Raw genomic sequence first — 19,896 nt, 5'->3', positions numbered from 1 at the left:
TAAGGCTATAACGATGATTTTTGTCTCTATCCTGAAGGAGCTCATTAGAGAAAAGTCATGTTATGATATTTTCTGGTTAAGTTAGAGGCTCAGTTATGTCACTGAGGACCCATTTTTTAAATATTCCTACTGTGCCATCCTTGATATTTCTGCTTTATCCTCAAGTCAGGTATCTTAGGTCACAATGCTGCAGCAATTGCATGGATAACATCATCATAATAGTTAAGAAGGAGAAGAACTGTGTCATGCTTGTATCTCATTTTAGCAGGCTTTCAGTGGACTATCTTTGATCTAGCAAAACCCAAAATTTCACCCTGAGCTCCTGCCTACACTACTCCTGGGCAAGGTGAATAGGATTAAATAGGATTACCACTTTGATGGTATCTTCTCTCTGTAGTTAGAGCTGGTCATGGGCTCTACCTCTTGACAAACTTTTGGCCTCCAAGAGAGGGTTTCTGAACTTTGGCTGACATAGCTGGCTTACAAATATACCTGGGCTGTTGAGTAGGCCAATGACTGCCAACCCTTTGTACATCCTGGCATATGTCATGGTTTACACAGAAAATGGTAATCCATCATACCACTCACTGGGATAAACCCAAGAAGTTTGCAGCCATGCCTTGCCTGAAGGCTCCTGCCGCCTCAGTCCTGCTCACATGTAGCAGTGATTGTTGCTACAGGATATTTATGGCTGGGCCTTGAGCTGAGTGTAGCAACTTAATAGCTGCTCTAAGAACTGAAGCACAAGATGTGGATGGGCCCCACTTCCCTAATAGCCTCTATTTTAGGTGACTCTCTTAGCAATGCTTATTCCATTTAATTTTTTCCCATTATCAATAGTAAGCCCTCCTTAAATGTTAACATCTCCCTGGCAAAATTCTACTAGTATTCGACTGCCACTGTTCCTTTGAAGATGTCCCTTAGACATTTCTAGGTGCCTCCTGTAAACCACTAGACAATTTATTACTATAAAGACCAAGAAAACATGTTAAGACGTTTTCTGGTTAAGTCAGAGGCATTAAAACATGTATTACACAGTAATCTGTTCTTTACCCACAGTCCTCCTCTCTTCCCTAACTAGTGATCCTACAATTTGTACCTCCTAGTGACTGGCAGGGTCCAGCTCCTATTCTGTGTTCCAGCACTGTTTGTTTCCGTTTGGGCCACCCCGCTTAGCGGACTGGGCGGGAGGGCTGCGGTGGAGACGGCGGGCGCCGCCCAGAAGGAGAGGGGCGTGCCCGCGGAGGGTGCAAACGCCTGATATTCCCGGCGGGGCCTGAGCCGCACCCCACGATCCGCCCACAGATGAACAGGGGCCCAAGCTCACCCACCAGACTGTGCCATGCCCCCGTTACCGGCACCCGTGCCTGGAAGGGAGCGTTTCGGGGAGAGACAGGTTCGGGCGGCGGCCGCAGCCTCAGGAAAGACGCCTGGGCGCCGGCCCGGGCCCCGTGCCCAGCCCGCCCGACCTCGCGCCCCCGCCCCGCGCGCCACCCGGCGCCCGGGTTCCCTCCAGACGCCGGCGGGCCCGGAGCCTCGCGGACGTGACGCCGCGGGCGGAAGTGACGTTTTCCCGCGGTTGGACGCGGCGCTCGGTTGCCGGGCGGGGGAGGGCTTGTCGGTTTTTCTCAGGGGACATTCATATTATTTTTGTAACGGGAGTCGGGAGAGGACGGGGCGTGCCCGGCGTGCGCGCGTCCGCCCGTCCCGGCCCCGCTCACCGCTCACCGCTCGCGGGCTCCTGCCCGGGCAGGGCGTCATGCCGCCGAAAACCCCCCGGAGAGCCGCCGCTGCAGCCGCCGCCCCCCCGGCGCCGCCGCCGCCCCCTCCCGAGGAGGACCCCGAGCCGGACAGCGGCCCCGAGGACCTGCCTCTGGCCAGGTGAGCGAGCCAAGCCGCCGCCACGGCCGGCGCGCGGGAAGGGCGCCCGGAGGATGCGTCGGGGCTGGCGCCGCGGTGCCCGGCGCGGGTGCGTCTTCGCCGGGGGCCGGTCCGCGGGAGGAGGGTCCCTCCGTGTCCCCCGCCGCGGCGGAGCGCCGGGGGGAGGAGGGTGACCGGGGTCCGGATTCGCGGGCGAGGGGAGAGCCGCCGGAAGGGGTCCGGCTGCAGCTTGACAGGTGTCCGGCGGGTGGGGCTGCGTCCCTGAGCGAAGTGACAGGTGCCGCCTTTCCGCCGCGGGACTGGAGGCTCGCCGGCGGCGGGTGATTTCGAGGCCCCGTCAAACGGGGCGGGGGGGGGGGGGGGGGATCCTCCAAAAACAACACAAAAAGACTAGTGTCTGGCGGAGGGCTTGTCTCCAGGGGAGGCTCGTAGTGCGCCGGGGGCCGTGTGGCTTTCCGTCGTGGTCTCCTGGGGATGCAACAGTTGGACATGTTTTCCTGCGGGCGCGCCGCTGCCTCCGAGCCTCCGCCGGGAGGGGCCGGCCTGCGGGGCCGCCCTGGGGCCGGAGGGGCCGGGTCCTGGCGTCGCTGGTCCCCGGGGCGCTGGGCCGAGGTGCTGTGTCGGGCTCTCCTGTGCCAGTGCTTGGCGTTCTTGGGGGTGCGGAGCCACCGCGGTGACGGGTGGGACAGAAAGCTCTTTAGAGGAACGGCTGTATGGACACAGGTTTAGCCCAAGTGCTGAAAAGTCTCTGAACTTTTTCTTTCTTTCTGGTTTCATGTTAGTTGGCTTCAGCATGTCTCACTATTTTTTCCTTTTCTGCCTTTGGGCTTGGAGCCAGCCAGGGTCCTGTTGCTCCCCATCCCCACCCCCTTTGTTTTGGGTAACAAAATTAGTGTCCTTGGGCTCCCATGCATGGAATTTAAATTTAAGAAAGTCCTGATATCATGATGGAATAACGCAGTAGAACACGACAGGGAGATATTTATTCTTTTTAGCAGCATCTTGTTTTTCTTGATTGTGATACTCTGTGGTTAAGAGGCTAAGATGGGAAGAGTGTAATTGTCTTTATTCTTGTCAGCACTGGTCCTCTAAGACCACATACCCATTGCAGGGGAATGAGACTCCTTTCTGCCCCTCGTCACTCCCTCCCGCTTTCTACTCCATTGCCAAGGCCTGTTTCTTTCTCCTCCCCAGACACTAATAGAATTCAGGCCGAATTGTAAAAGACTGGAATGGGTTTTTGGAAATGGCTTGTGAAAGACTATTAAAAGTTAATATATTTAAATAGACTGCCTTATGGGTCAGTTAAAAGTCATACTCACCAGTCAAAAAAAAAAAAAGTGCGAGGATGTTCTGGGAGAAGACTTTAGTTTCTGCTTAAACTCTGTTGTATCTAGGACTTGAAAGTTCCCCTTTGGAAACAGCAGTAAAGACTCAGTGAAGTGTTCCGTGTTGTACACAGAGCTTTGGAAGCATTCTCGATTGTTGTATGGTAACCAGAAATATTGAAGCTCTGGTCATCATCTGGACTTTGTTTTTTTTAAAAAACTATTTTTCTCACACTTTTTATATACCTTAAATGATGGAATTATTAAATTATCCTGTACATCAAAACCATACAAAAATAGTGTGTGCTCGTTATTATCCATATCCACAAAAGGTTTCTTTAGCACGGGCAGTCGAACTCCGTAGACTAACTGCTTAGCAAGGATAGAACCACTGACTGGTAAACTGAGGCCAAGAAACTTATTCAGGTCCCAGTCCAACTGGACTTCCAGTTACAGAGTCCATTTCTACCTTGAGAGTTGAGATCATATTTCTGTTGCATTATCTCTGGCCTAAATGATGTAATTGGAAGGGAAACTCTCACTAGTAACAGCATGCTATCTTTATTGTTGAGATAACCAAAAGTTAATTATGTTTTGAGAGAGGGTTGACAGTCTGGAATAGTGGTCAAGGACATGAATTATGAATATGAAGTTAGATTGTTGGGTTTATGTCAAGGTTCCCACTTACTGGCTGTCATCCCAGGTGAGTGCTTTAACTTCTCTGATTTGGTATTTATCTGTAAAATAAGGATAATAAGAGTACTTACCTAATAGGGCTAATTTGGGGATTTAGGGAAACCATGCATCTAAGCTACTTTACACTGGGTCATAGTAAATACTCAAAAATTATTAGCTATTTCTCATATTATTATTATATGGACATTATATAGTATTATACATACTGTTAATATTAAAAATTATTAGCTGCTCCTCATAATATTATTATTAGATGTCAAATAGGCATTAAATGAATAAAAAGGAATTATCCAAAAAGAATAATTTATGTCAAATTAATCATTGTGTAAGAAATGCCAGCAGGTAGATTACGTATGAAACATTGATAATTATAGACTCTATTTTAACTAAGTCACTGGTAGTGAATTGAATTCTGTAATAATGGGTTTTTCTCTTCTTGCTGTTATTGTTATCCCAGTTTCCCCAAACAGCTTTAGCTATTTTACTTACTTTCCTTCACAAACTATTTTGCTGCTCTGAAGTGTAAGTGATTCACCAGGCCAGCAAACATTTTTCACTGTGTGGTATCCTTATTTTGAAAAGACTAAAAAAGATAACCATATGCTTAAATTCTAAGTGTAAATTTTTCAAAGATAAATTTATCCTGTAAAGATAAATAAGATCCTAAAGTATTTAGTGATGCTAGCTTTTCAGAATAGTGCTATTATTCGCAAACCATTGAAACAAATGTTTACTTAATTAGTTTATTTTATGATTTTGTGCCTATTAAATGTATATCTTTATTTGGTAGGCTTGAGTTTGAAGAAACCGAAGAACCTGATTTTACTGCATTATGTCAGAAATTAAAGATACCAGATCATGTCAGAGAAAGAGCTTGGTTAACTTGGGAGAAAGTTTCCTCTGCAGATGGAGTATTGGTAAGAATTTGCCTAAAGTTTTTAATACATTTTTATCACCTTAAAAATAAATTTTTGGACCACTGTAGAAAATTTAGAAAATAGAAAAATTCAAAAAAAAGAAAAGCTAGTAATAATTCTATTACCCAGAGGCAATTTACCTCTGATAACATAAAAAATTCACCACATAACCCCCCACCAAAGTATTTTAAAGCCAATCTTAGTTATATTTTATTTATAAAAACTTCCCTATAATATTAAGACTTTTTAAAAACAAAGCCATACCTTAAAAATAATTTTTAATATCTTCTATTATGCAGGGAGTGTTAAAATTTCCTTTAAGTCTTAGAATTAGTTTTATTAGAATTCAGAATCTTTGATAATATTTTGATATGTTTCTTCTATTTTTTTTCTTTGCATATAATATTTGAAAATAATTACTAGTGCTTGATATGTACTGGGGAAATATTGTAAGCACTTTGTAAATTACTGATTTAGCAGTCCATTGGGATGTGAAATATAAAATCCTTAATTTACATGTATTATGTAAAATCTTTATTTTATAGATGAAGACACTGAAGTAGAGTAAGGTCAAGTAACTTGACCAAGGTCCCTGGCTAGTAAGATCTAAAACAAAGATTTGGGATCCTACCTATAGTTATACTAGAGACCTGATGCACGAAATTTGTGCAAGAGTAGGCCTTCCTTCCCTTGGCTGCCGACACCGGCTTCCCTCTGGCACCCGGGACCCGGGCTTCTCTTGCAGCCCTGGCTTCATCTGGAAGGACGTCTGGTCTAATTAGCATATTAGGCTTTTTATTATTATAGACTAGAGGCCTGGTGCACGAAATTCTTGCACGGAGGGGGGTTATCCCTCAGCCCAGCCTGTACCCTCTCCAATATAGGACCACTTGAGGGATGTCCGACTGCCCTCTGCAGTCGGACATCCCTCTCACAATCCAAGACTGCTGGCTCCCAACTCCTTGCCAGCCTGCCTTCCTGATTGCCCCTAACCGCTTCTGCCTGCCAGCCTGATCACCCCCTAACCACTCTGCTGCCAGCCTGTTTGTCCCCAACTTCCCTCCTCGGCCGGCCTGGTCACCCCTAACTGCCCTCTCCTGCAGGGTTGATCACCTCCAACTGCCCTCCCTTGCAGGCCTGGTCCCTCTCAACTGCCCTCCCTTGCAGGCCTGGTCCTTCTCAACTGCCCTCTCCTGCTGGCCATCTTGTGGTGGCCATCTTGTATCCACATGGGGGCAGGATCTTTGACCACATGGGGGCAGCTATATTGTGTGTTGGAGTGATGGTCAATCTGCATATTACTCTTTTATTAGATAGGATAGAGGGCTGGTGCACGGGTGGGGGCCAGCTGGTTTGCCCCGAAGGGCGTCCCAGATCAGGTGGGGGTTCCCTTGGGGTGTGGGGCAGCCTGAGCGAGGGGCCTGTGGTGGTTTGCAGGCTGGCCACACCCCCTGGCAACCCAAGCGGAGGCCCTGGTATCTGGAATCTATTTTCCTTCTACAATTGAAACTTTGTAGCCTGGAGCGGAGCCAAACCTGGGGCTCCCTCCGCGGCCGGCAGCCATTTCTATTGGGGTTATAATTGAAACTTTGTTGCCTTAAGCGGGTGGGCCCGGCCAGGGTGTGTGGAAAGCTTTGCTTCCCCTGTTGCTGGCGGCAACCCTGGCCTGCTCTCTCAAGCTCCATTCTGCCGCCATTTGTTTGAATTTGTTTACCTTCTATAATTGAAACTTTGTAGCTTAAGTGGAGGCTTAGGCCTGGCAAGGGCAGGCGGAAAGCTTGGCTTCCTCTGTTACCTAGGAAACCTTGCTCTCTGTGGCTGTAGCCATCTTGGTTTGGGTTAATTTGCATGCTCGCTCTGATTGGATGGTGGGCATGGCTTGTGGGCATGGCTTGTGGGTGTGTCGGAGGTATGGTCAATTTGCATATTTGTCTATTATTAGATAGGATATAGTTACATATACTTTTGTATCTTGCTTTAAATGTTTTTCTTAATATCATGAGCATTTACTTGTTATTAAATTTTTTTTTAATTTAAAAAAAAATATATTTTATTGATTTTTTTACAGAGAGGAAGGGAGAGGGAGAGGGATAGTTAGAAACATTGATGAGAGAGAAACACTGATTCAGCTGCCTCCTGCACACTCCCCACTGGAGATGTGCCCGAGACCAAGGTACATGCCCTTGACCGGAATCGAACCTGGGACCCCTCAGTCCACAGGCCACTGCTCTATCCACTGAGCCAAATCAGTTTCGGCTAAATATTTTTTTGAAATATGATAATGTAATTTTCAGTGGAAGTATAATATTTTATTCATTAGATGCATTTTAATTTTTTAATTCTTACTATTATTAGACACTTATTTTTCCCCAACTATTTTGCTATATAACAACTATTTTGCTATATAGAATAATGAAATAACTGTCTTTTCTTATTCATAAGAATAATGTTTGCCACAAAATAAGTCCTTGATAATTTTTTATATAAATTAATGAATGACTCTCTGATTATTAGTCAATTTTTATGAGTTGAATTACTGAGTCAAAAGCTATGGACATTTAAAAACTCTTGATAATTATTGCTGAATTGCACTCCAGTCACTTTTAATGAATTTATTTCTCATCAGCATCCTATCCTATATAATAAAAGCCTAATATGCCAAGTGTCTGGTTGACTGGCTGGCCATTCAACCAATCAAAGTGTAATATGCTAATGATATGCTAAGGCCGCTCAGCTGCTCACTATGACATGCACTGACCACCTGGGGCAGATGCTCCGACCGGTAGGTTAGCTTGCTGCTAGGGTCCAGCCGGATGGGCCAGCTGAGTGAGATGGGCTGGACATGCCCTGGAGCCTTCCTGTGGTCCCTCCCCAGCTGGCCAACCTCCTGCGTCTCTCCCCGGCCCTGATTGTGCACTGGTGGGGTCCCTTGGCCTGGCCTGTGTCCTCTTGCAATCTGGGATCCCTCGGGATGTTGGAGAGCCGGTTTCGGCCCGATCCCACAGGGAGAGCACCGCTCAGCCAGAAGCCGGGCTCACAGCTGGCGAGTGCAACAGCAGTGGTGGGAGCCTCTCCCACCTCCGTGGCAGTGCTAAGCATGTCCGACTGACGGCTTAGGCCCGCTGCCCCCAGGGAGTGGGCCTAAGCCGCAGTCGGACATCACCCAAGGGCTTCCAGACTGCGAGAGGGTACAGGCTGGGCTGAGGGACACCCCCCTGAGTGCACGAATTTCATGCACCGGGCCTCTAGTTGTATTAGACTATATCTGTCTCTTTTTACTAATCAGATCAATACAGAAAAAAGAAAATCTCTGCTGTCTTAGTTACTCTGGGTACTATAATGAAATACTATAGGCTGTGTAGCTTATAAACAACAGATATTTATTTCTTACAATTCTAGAGGCTGGGAAGTCCAAGATCATGGTGCTGGTAGATTCTATGTCCATTGAGGGCCCACTTCCTGACTCATAATTCTTATCACTGGCCTTACATGGTAGAAAGGGTGGGAGCTTTCTCTAGCCTTTTTTATAAGAGCACTCATCCCATTCATGAGAGCTCTGCCTTTATGACTTAATCACCGCCTAAAGGCCCTACCTCCTAATACCATTATGTTGGGCATTTAGTTTCCCATCTGCTTTTGTCCTATATAATCCTATATAATAAAAGGCTAATATGCATATGAGTTTAGGGAGAATATAAGCATTCAATCTATAGTATCTATAATAATAAAAGCATAATACGCTAATTAGACTGGACATCTGTGAAGCTACGGCCAACGTGGCCTTGGGTTCAAAGGCTTGGAGAAAGGGCTGACACGCAAATTAATACACAAGACAAGAAATATAAATTTGGAAATTATGGGGGAAGCCAGGGAAAGCTTAGCTGTAGTAGCCAAGTTCCACTGAGCCTCCGTTCCCATCTGCTTTTATCCTATATAATAAAAGGCTAATATGCAAATCGACCGAACTGCGGAATGACTGGTTGCTATGATGCGCACTGCTCACCAGGGGGCAGACGCTCAATGCAGGAGCTTCCCCCTGGTGGTCAGTGCGCTCCCACAGGGGGAGTGCTGCTCAGTTAGAAGCCAGGTTCATGGCTGGTGAATGCAGCGGCGGTGGCGGGAGCCTCTCCTGCCTCTGTAGCAGTGCTAAGGATGTCCGACTGCCAGCTTAGGCCCACTCCCGTGGGGCCTAGGCCATCAGTTGGATATCCCTGGAGGGCTCTGGTACTGTGAGAGGGCGCAGGCTGGGCTGAGGGACTCTCCCCCCCTTCTTCCCCCCCCCCCCCGAGTGCACGAATTTCATGCACCGGGCCTGTAGTTTATTAGAATACACAATTGCCTTTTAGGAATGCAAACAGACATATCAATGGTAATGTTTAGTGAACAGTAAGATTATCAGGTTGGGGAGTTTGCTTTAGGCCATTGAGGCAGCAGTAGGTAATAAAATGCAAATATTCACCCTGTGAATATCAAAGAGCCCAATTCAGCCTTCTGACCAGACTTCTCACATTTATATTAATTACTGTTGATCTTGGTTCTCAGCATTTCCCCCTCTTTAATTTCTTAATAGATGTTGATGTGCCACTTGCAGAGCTTGGATTCTTTTAAGACTTTTATTCCGCATCTGCAGACTAAAATTAAACAAATAAGAACAAGAATGAGACAGGCCATAGTGGTTATGCTAAAAGGCAAAAGTAATGAGATCCAGTGAAAAGGAGTAAATTCTTCCTTTAAGTTGCTGCCAGGCATCTAAGGAATTAGTTTGTAAGTTTGCCTGGGATAATTATACAATATGCTGCTGTAATTCCAAAATATCAAGGGTGGTGTTATTTTTAAAAAATATATATTTTATTGATTTTTTACAGAGAAGAAGGGAGAGGGATAGAGAGTTAGAAACATCAATGAGAGAGAAACATCAATCAGCTGCCTCCTGCACACCCCCTACTGGGGATGTGCCTGCAACCAAGGTACATGCCCTTGCCTGGAATCGAACCTGGGACCCCCTTCAGTCCACAGGCCAATGCTCTATCCACTGAGCCAAACCAGTCAGGGGAGGGTTGAGTTATTTTTACTTTAAGCACCAAGAAGGTGATTTTTCATTGAAGTTATCATTTTAAACTATATCATGTTAGTGGTGCAAGTGCAGCAGCTGATTTCCATTGATTATTACTATACGCAGACCCATAGGGGCTTCAACCCACAAAAGAAAAAACTGTTCATAAGTTTGCTGCTGGTGGGTGCCATTCATAAGACTTTTTACATAATAGCTTAGTGGGGGGAGGTCTTAGTAATGTTAAATTCTCTTAGCCTCTCACAGAAGCAGGCAGTGATAGTAATTGTATTTAGGTTTTTGCTTCCCCCTCCTTTGGTGTGATGCTAGCCAGAAAAACCTCTGTTTAATTCTACACACAAAGGAGCAGTAGTTTGATTCTTGTGTCATATAAAAAAGGGAAGCTGGGTGGGGACACCCGTGTAATTATACTTTGCCCATATATTTACTATACTAGGTGGGTGATCAGTCCACCTAAGGGATTTTACCCAGGGAGGACTTCCCCATTAGCCCTTGGTGAAATTACTGCACAGCTGGCTACTGCCAGCATGGCAAGAAAGACGTTTTCAGGCGTTTTTGGGGTTTTGGTCTTTTCACAGATTTGTTTAGCTTTCTGGACCATCTTCTTTATCACTCCCCAAGTCATCTCTGGGCTGTTTATCGTCCATCGTGTTCATCTCCCACTCCTTATCTTCATTGTGTTGCCTGGGGCTGCTGCTGTTTGTGGCTGGCTGGGGTAGCCGATTGTCTACAGCTGCAAGGTGTGGCTCCAGGCGCAAGGTCCTCATTAATCTGGCTAGTTCCTCTCTCGGATCCATGTTGCAGTTTAATATTTCTTGCAGGAATCCACACAGGTTTGGAGAAATTTTCTGGAAATATACAAGCATATTCTCAACCAAATGATAGCAATGGATTGGGTCCCTTCCATAAACCAGATTCAGGATCTTTGCATTTAACTAGACCATTTCCCTTTGTTTTATTCTGACACCAGTGTAACTCCATGGATGTTTTGCCATCAGCATCACAAGTGAAAAATTTTAAAGTAATTAAGGCTTGGTGCAGCTTACCCATAGGTGATTTCTCCATCATAATCCCCCCTTTTAGTTTTTCAAGTTGGGATTTTAGCCACTGATGCTGTCGCTCAATAATGGCCTGCCCCTGGGAATTATATTGTATTCCTGTAATGTGCTGAATTTTCCACTTTTTACAAGATTGATGGAAATGACAGCTTGTGTAAGCTTGCCCATTATCAGTTTTAATTATTTTTGGAATTCCTATGACTGCAAAAGCAGCTAGGCAATGATTAATGACCTGTTTTGCCATTTCCCCTGTAGATGCAATAGCCCATAGGACTTTTGAAAAGGTGTCTACAGAGACATGCAATGCCCCAAGGCGTCCAAAGGAAGTATAGTGTGTCACATCCATTTGCCATATATGGTCCCTTAGCAAACCTCTAGAATTGACTTCTGTGTTAGGCCCTTGAGGTAGATGTAACATGCAAGTGGGGCATTCTCTGATAATCTGTTTTGCCTGCTGTTGAGAGATTGAGAATTGTCTAGATAACATTTTGGCAGGCTTATGTAAAAGCTGGTGAGATTCTGAGGCCTGTTCTAATAAAGCAACCAATTGATCAGCATGTGCATTTCCTTTTGCCAACGGGCCAGGTAATAAACTGTAGGCCCTGATGTGAATGATATAAAAAGGATATTGTCTCTGTTGTACAATCTGCTGATCTTGTTTAAATAGTAAAACTTTGGTCATTGAGCCATTTCAAACGAGCAGTTTCAATTTTATGTAATAAACCTGCATGTAAGAAGAGTTGTAGATAATATTAAGAGGCTCTTGAAAATCCTGTAATGCAGCCTTAATAGCTTCCAACTCAATTCTTTGTATAGAAGTATGATTAGTTTGGATGACTCGGTCTGAATTCATTGTATGATAAGCAGCTTTGCTATTTGATGGTCCATCAGTAAAAACAGTTAATGCTCCAGGAATAGGTTCCTGCGTAGTATTTTTTGGTATAATAATAGGAGTATGATACAGAAATTGTAATAATTTGTCTTTTAGTAGGTGACAACTAAGTTCCCCTGAATATCTACTCAGTCCAATTTGCCAATTTAAATCAGTCTGAAATAACATTTCTAATTGCTTCCCAGTGAGGGGAAGGTAAATACATTGGGGTTCTCCTCTAAGCTGTGTGCAGCGCTTTCTAAGTTGAAATATCAACTGAGCCATAAGTTCTGTATATGTAACTGCAGTTTTAGAGGATTGATGTCCTGGGTGGACCCATTCAATAATAGCAAGAGAGTTTTTATTTTGGAAGATGACTCCAGTGGGACTATTTGCAGTGGGATTAATCTGTCCCAATAAAGGCAATTCAGGAAGTACTCATGCCACTTGGGCTAAGGAGATTGCCTGCTCAATTCTTTGTAACTCCTTTCTAGCTTCATCTGTCAATACTCGGGGTGAGGAAAGATTAGAGTCACCTCTAAGTATATTAAATACATTTGTCATTTCTCCTGTAGAGAATTTTAGATAAGGTCTTAACCAATTAATGTCCCCTAATAATTTTTGAAAGTCATTTAAGGTTTTAAGGCAATCTTTTTGTATTTCTACTTTTTGAGGCCTAACATATTGGTTTTCAATTATGGTACCTAGATATTTGAAAGGCATTTCTTTCTGTACTTTTTCTGGAGCAATTTTTAAGCCCCATTTAGGAAGTTCCTTTTCTAATTGAGAAAACATTGCTAAAGTCTGTTCTTCCTATGGACTCGCTAGGAGCAAGTCATCCATGTAATGGACAATATAACACTGGGAATATTTGTCCCTTAAAGGCTGAATAGCTTGAGCTACATATTTTTGACATAAAGTAGGGCTATTGGCCATTCATTGAAGCAAAACTTTCCATTGATATCTTTTCATAGGCCCTATATTATTAATAGATGGCACTGAAAAGGCAAATCTTTGTTTATCTTTCGGTGCCAAGGGAATGGTGAAGAAACAATCCTTAAGATCTACTACTATAAGAGACCAATCTAGAGGGATTTGTGAAGGTGCTGGGAGTCCAGGTTGTAAAGCTCCCATGGTATGCATAGTAGCAATAACGGCTCTAAGATGATGTAACAATCGCCATTTTCCTATTGCCTTCTTAGGGATTGTAAATATAGGAGTATTCCAATGACTATTGGAAGGTTCTATATGACCAGCCTCTACTTATTCATGAATATGACTTAATGCAGTGTTGGCGAACCTATGACACGCGTGTCAGCACTGACATGCGTAGCCATTTCTGATGACACGCGGCCGCTGAGGTGGCCGCATGCCAAGGATGAAACATTTGCTGCTCCTGAGGATGAAACATTTGCGAAATAATGTTTTTTCCTCAAAGTGACACACTACCCGAGTTATGCTCAGTTTATTGGCGAATTTTGTTTGACACACCAAGCTCAAAAGGTTGCCCATCACTGACTTAATGTCTCCTTGGTTAATGGCCACTGATCCACCCATATAGGCCTATCATTTTTCCATTGTATAGGCTCAGCATGGGGGTGAGGAGATTGAGCAGTGACCACTCCTAAAAAGGCTGATATTCTAATCCTTGTTTTTCTGTGTTTCCTTTGGCCTGAATGGGTTCTTTAATCTCATGATTATCTTTTCCTCAACCATGAGCAGCTTGATATCCCATCTGAGTTATTAACTGTTGTCCCTTGCCATTAATAATACAAGCTTGTAAACCTTATAAAACATCTTGGCCCCATAAGTTGACTGCAATTCCAGAGACTATATAGGGCTGAAACCATCTTGTTTATCCTTCCTCATCTTGCCACTTTAACACTGCAGTGCTGCGTTGTGTGTTCTCAGGAATTCCAACACCCGTGATAGAGCCTATAGCTTTTACCATGGACCAACTTGGAGGCCAGAATTCTTGACTGATAACACTAACATCTGCTCCAGTGTCTGCTAAACCTTTAAACAGTTTTCCCTCTATTCTTAGATTAATCATAGGACGGATCTTGCTAATTTCTGTATCCATTGTATATCTGAGCTTCCAAATCCTTGTGTCCCTCTCTTCCCTTTTATAACTTCACCTTGCTGAATATAAGGTGAAAGCAGGAGCTGAGCAATTCTTTGTCCTGGAATAATTTGCATAATATGTTTGCATTCTAAAATTACTTTGATTTCTCCCTTATAGTCTGAATCTATGACTCCAGGAAAAAACAGTTAGTCCTTTTAGCGTATTTTCACTCTTTCCTAGGACTAAACCTGACATTCCTGGTGGCACAGGTCCCCAAATTCCTGTAGGAACAACTTGTCTAGCCGTATCGGGGATCAGGGTGATTGTTACTGTGCTATTAAGATCAAAGCTAACATTTCTTTCTGGAGTGACTTGAAGGAGGTAATCTACTGTAGTTCTGGCAGGGTGGAACTCCCCTTATTTAATAACGGGGCTGGGGGGAGCCCCTCCGGCCGTTTCCCTGCAGCTGGCCATTTCCTATGTCTTGATTTAATGGCTGGCCACTTCTTTGAAATTTGGATCTATACTGACTGGCCCAATGATTTCCCTTCTGACATCTGGGACATAGACCTGCATTACCTGAATTGGGAGGCGGAGTGCTCACGCCTTCTCCCTGAGCGTCACCTTGTGTCCTTTTTGGTTGCTTACAATCCTTTTTGAAATAACCTTGCTGTCCACAGTTGAAACATGATTTGTTTCTTGTTGTGATTGCAGCAGCGAGTAAGCTTGCCTGAAAAATGCCTGACCCCCCACATTCTGACATGCTCGAATCATTTCTGTAATGGTACTATTTTTTCTTAGAGGCGTTAGACATTTCTTACAATTAGCATTGGCATTTTCATAAGCTAATTGCTGAGTCAAAATGTCCCCTGCTGTCTCCTGTTGAATCTGCCATCTCACTGCTCGAGTGAGGTGAGCTACAAAATCAGAGGATGATTCAGTGGGCCCTGCATGCACTTACTAAAGGCTCCCTCAGATTCTCCTTTTGCTGGTAAAGTCCACCAGGATTTTCTTCCACAAAGTCTAATTTGCTCATATGCTTGTTGGACGTAGAGGAGCTGATTTTAGACGTCACTAAATTGTCCCTGTCCTGCAAGCATCTCAAAAGTTATTTGAACATTCTGAGATTTGAAGTAGCTTGTTCTTGACATTTCTCTAAAAATTCTCCTTTCCATAGCAAATAATCTCCTCCATCCAGAGTTGCATGGGCCAGAGAATACCAATCATAAGGAGCTAGGAATGCATCAGAAATGATAGTTATAATTTCTCCAGTAAATGGAGCATTTGCGCCATTCTGTATCACACTATCACGCAAGGCCTTTATCATTTTAAAGTCAAATCTTTCATGCTGTCTTATTATTTGATTAGGAAATTGTGCATTAGCTACCTGTCTAACAGGAAAAGCAAGTCTGTCCTCCAACGGCATGTCCTTTAATCCTTTTCGGATGGCTCTTTGCATAGGTGATTCTTAGTGGCGATTTAAATGTTTCAGAATCAGGACGTGAAGGCCACTCCTCCAATTCATCTTTCTGCTTCTCTTTAGGAGCGGACGGTGCAAAGGGAGGAGGCCTTTCTTCTCTGAAAGGCTCTAGCAAATGTGATACCGTTTCCCACAAGGAGAAACAATTTGAAGGCACATTTTTCCCCTGCTGCTGAGCTTAGTTCTGACCTATTCTTTCCCAACATTCAATATCCAATGTACCCTTGTCAGAAAACCATGGATTATATCCTATAATAATCTGTAGAAACTGTAAAAGAACATCTTCTGACACTGTAACTCCCTTATCCTTTAGCCAGCAAGCCAAAAGTCTACAAGAAAGTCTCTCCCCTTTTGACGAATTCTGCCCCATTATGATCTGGCTGAAACAAAAGAAATTACTCAAGCACTTACGGATCCGCGGGCTCCCGCAGCTATAAGAGTTGTGCACGCAGTTTCATCTTCCACCACTGGGTCCGGTGATTTCTTTTTCCACTCTGGCAAATTCTTTTTCTCCAAGTCCCAGTTCAAGGCGCCAAATGTGAAGCCTCAGCCAGGGTGGCCTCGGGTTCAAAGGCTTGGAGACAAGGCTGACGTGCAAATTAATACACAAGACAAGAAATGTAAATTTGGAAATTATGGGGGAAGCCAGGGGAAGCTTAGCTGTAGTAGCCAAGTTCCACTGAGTCTCCATTCCCATCTGCTTTTATTTACTAGAATACACAATTGCCTTTTAGGAATCCAAACAGACATATCAATGGTAATGTTTAGTAAACAGTAAGATTATCACCTGTTCTGGAAGTTTGCTTTAGGCCATGGAGTCAGCAGTAGGTAATAAAATGCAAATATTCACCCTGTGAATATCAAAGAGCCCAATTCAGCCTTCTGACCAGACTTCTCGCATTTATATTAATTACTGTTGATCTTGGTTCTCAGCAGACCGTCCTTCCGGATGAAGCTGGGGCTGCGAGGGAAGCCCTGGTCCTGGGTGTCAGAGGGAAGCCGGTGCCGGCAGCCAGGGGAAAGAAGGCCTTCTCTTGCACGAATTTCGTGCATTGGGCTTCTAGTCTAGTAATAAAAAAGATAAAACAAATCCCACAATTTCAAAGATCTAAACATATTCTAGAAATCCTTACTAAAAAAAGGAATATTGCTGTATCATGGATGAATGATTTTGGCATCAAATGTATAACCATTGATTTGGATACTAAATATACAAAGCTGTTTTTGTGCATATGCAGTTAAAAGGAGCCAGAGCTTCTTCACTTCTCTCTCTTTCAGAAAACTTAGGCTTTTAGTTTTTAGAGAGTTGGGAAGGAGTAGCTGATTATAGAGAGTATTAGTGAATATAGATAGTCTCCAATTTATAAGTGGGTTGTGTTCTAAATCTCTTTGCAAGCAGTGCAGTATAGTACTTAGGTTTCTAGTTAGTTCAGTGCAGCTCTAGCAGTAATAGTATAGTAATAGTAATAGGCCCTCTTGGGCTTTAGACTTGAACACATCTACACTAATAAAAGAGAAACATGCAAATTGACCGTCCCTCCGCTACGCCCACCAGCCAATCAGGAGCAAGTATGCAAATTAACCCAACAAAGATGGTGGTTAATTTGCATATGCAGGCACGGAGTGAAGACTGAAGACAACATAGAAGGAAGCCAAGCACTGCAGAAGGGAGCTAAGTGGCGGAAAAGGGAGGGAGCGAGGCAACAGAGACAGAAAGGAGTGAGGCAGCAGAGACAGAAGGGAGTGAGGCAGCGGAGAAGGCAGCCCTATTCTTGCAGGAATCTTCCTGCAACAGGCCTCTAGTATACCAATAAATGTTACTACTTTCTTACCCTACCCTTCTCCCTTCCTGGCTTTGCCCCTGCCTTCCATGGGAACCGGCATGGTTTAAATCTCCTTTCCTAATGGAGCTCATGATGGGGACTAAAACATGTGAAATCATTTCTGGTTGTGTACTGGAGGGAGACAAGAAAGGCATTTCATGTTATCTTTGGGATTTTGGGTACCTTTTTTTTGAGGGGGGGTGTACATCAGAGAATGATGATGTATTGTCCTGTTACAATTCACCACACTTTAACCTAGAAATATTAATGACTTAAGTTTTTGAGGGTTGGTCTGAGAACTTCACCTACACTTATGCAATAATTTCTAAGGGAGAATGTGACAGTGGGTGTGCTGAGAAGCAAATGTAATAACAAAATGAACCTGTTTTTGAAGTAGCTATTTGAATTGCAATTGGCTATCTTTGAAACAAGAAAAGGAATGTGGTATTACAGGGAACTCTTTTTGGCAACTGAGAGAAGATGATGTTTATTGGAATAGAGCAGTGATTTTCAACCTTTTTCATCTCATGGCACACATAAACTAATACTAAAGTTCTGCGGCACACCAAAAAATTTATTTTTTGCTGATCTGACCAGAAAATAGGTATAATATTGATTCAGTCACACTAGACAGCTATTGTTGTGTTGGCTGTTATACTTTATTTTTTTACAGTCTACAGGAGGTCAGTGCCCCTGACTAAATAGTCAGGTATCACATGTTTTAAAAATTATTTCGGTTCATGAGTTGAAAATCGCTGGAATAGAGGATGGGCTAAGAGCAAGGATTTGTTGTCAGACTAGGCTTACTCAAGTCTCAGATCTACTATTTACTAGCTCCATGATCTTGAACAAGTTACCTAAAATCTCCGAGCCTCAGTTTTCTCATCTGTAAAAGGGACAACTAATAATTTCTGGATCTTGTAATTAATTCCTATATTTAATAAATTTATGCACATAAAGCACTTATTAGTGCAAAGGAGTGCCTATATTAAGTCATACAAGCAGAATAATTTGACTTAAGAATTATTATAAATTTTTAGGAGAACTTAATCAGTTAAAATAGTTGAATTTAAAAAAATATATATATTTTTATTGATTTCAGAGAGGAAGGGAAAGGGAGAGAGAGATAGAAAATTGACCTTAATTAAAAAAAAAAGGAAAATTGATCGGTTGTCTCCTGCATGCCCCCCCACTGGGAATTGAGCCTGCAATCCAGGCATGTGACTTGATCGGGATTCAAACTGTGACTTTTGGCTGATAGGTCGACGCTCAACCAATGAACCACACCGGCCATGCTAAAATAATTGAATTTTTATTTTATTTTATTTATTTTTAATATATTTTTATTGATTTCAAAGTGGAAGGGAGAGGGAGAGAGAGATAGAAATGTCAATGATGAGAGAGGATCATTGATTGGTTGCCTCCTGCATGCCCCCACTGGAGATCAGGTCCGCAATCTGGGCATGTGCCCGGACTGGCAATTGAACTGTGAACTCCTAGTTCATACATAGGTCAACACTCAACCACTGAGCCATGCTGGCTAAGAAACAGTTTTTTGAGAAAACATTTATGAACATGAATATGAATGTTATATTTTGTCTTAATAGATGTAGACTACTTGCAGCTTCTTTTATTTCTGATTCCACTTCTAAGTAAGAAGTGGAATCAGAAAAACATTTTATTATAAAAAATCAGACATTTATAAAAATAGATAGGGAAAATAGTATCAACTCTCATCAACCTCTTAACTAGTTGAATTTTTAAATGCATGTGTAGCAATATTGATGTGGTACCTTTGATAAAATTCATATTTTTAAGTTCCTGAGAATCAGAAAAGTTTCAACAGTTAAACATGGCCAAACTATATTTATCTCTGAGCCCAGATTACTTTAAAATAAATCCCAGATAGGATGTTTTATCCATAAATATTTCAGTATGTATGTGGAAAAGATAAGAATTCTTAAAAAAATAACCACAGTTCATCACACCTAACAAAATTAATGAAAATTCCTTCATGTTAAATATCCAGACTTTAAGATTTTTCAATTGTTTTATAAATTGTTATGATTCAGTATGTTCTAATCAGTACTAAAAGTGGTTCATACATTATGATTGGTTGATTAATCTCTTAAATCTCCTTTAATCTGTAGGCTTTACCTCTTTCCCTCCCCCTTTCCCTTTGTTTTTTTTACATTTTATTTGTTGAAGAAACTGGGATCTATCCTGTTGAGGTTCCTATATTGTATATTTTAGATTTCATCTCCTTCATTGTTTAATATATTTGTCTAATTTCCTGGAAGTGGATCTAGAGGCCTGATTAGTTCCTGATTTGATTGTTTTTGGAAGAAATACTTCAGAGATGTTGTGTATGCTGTCAGGTGGAACATAATGTTTCATTATTTCTCTTTTTTGATGTAAGCTATTATTACTGGATCAATTAGGTGTTGCTAAAAGGTGAACTGATAATTTTATCATTCCTCTTTTCAATTAGTTGTAATTCTTCTGTAAAGAGAAACTTTTCTCCATCAACTATTCTTATTTGAAGTATAGTTCATTCAGAAAAGGTAGGATAAGTGCTTTATTCTTTGTTTTTTTTTAAAAAAAATATATATATTTTATTGATTTTTTTACAGAGAGGAAGGGAAAGGGATAGAGAGTTAGAAACATCGATGAGAGAGAAACATCATCAGCTGCCTCCTGCACACT

The 19,896-nt window shown here is 42.8% G+C and overlaps 1 protein-coding gene and 1 long non-coding RNA gene across 7 annotated transcripts in view; one reads left to right on the top strand and one right to left on the bottom strand.

Annotated features, from left to right (window-relative positions):
- LOC129149940 (uncharacterized) overlaps positions 1-1,596 on the bottom strand; it is a 35,547-nt gene extending 33,951 nt beyond the window's left edge. Inside the window, exon 1 of the long non-coding RNA XR_008556731.1 lies at positions 1,100-1,596. This is a non-coding gene — a long non-coding RNA (uncharacterized LOC129149940). The remainder of the gene's footprint in view (positions 1-1,099) is intronic.
- Positions 1,570-19,896, top strand: part of RB1 (RB transcriptional corepressor 1) — a 197,836-nt gene continuing 179,509 nt past the window's right edge. For 3 of the 6 annotated variants that reach the window (XM_054719805.1, XM_054719804.1, XM_008145568.3), the window contains exons 1-2: positions 1,571-1,881; positions 4,696-4,822. In XM_054719805.1, the coding sequence (XP_054575780.1) occupies positions 1,760-1,881; positions 4,696-4,822 (249 nt within the window). In that variant the 5' untranslated portion in view covers positions 1,571-1,759. Of the gene's footprint in view, positions 1,882-3,868; positions 3,913-4,695; positions 4,823-19,896 lie in introns of those variants that run through there. The other 3 variants (XM_054719807.1, XM_028151604.2, XM_054719806.1) reach the window with 3 other exon arrangements.

Source organism: Eptesicus fuscus, chromosome 8, assembly GCF_027574615.1.
Source record: "Eptesicus fuscus isolate TK198812 chromosome 8, DD_ASM_mEF_20220401, whole genome shotgun sequence".
NCBI lineage: Eukaryota > Metazoa > Chordata > Mammalia > Chiroptera > Vespertilionidae > Eptesicus > Eptesicus fuscus.
The sequence above is the reverse complement of the archived record's forward strand: the minus strand, read 5'-3'. Positions and strand labels throughout refer to the sequence as shown.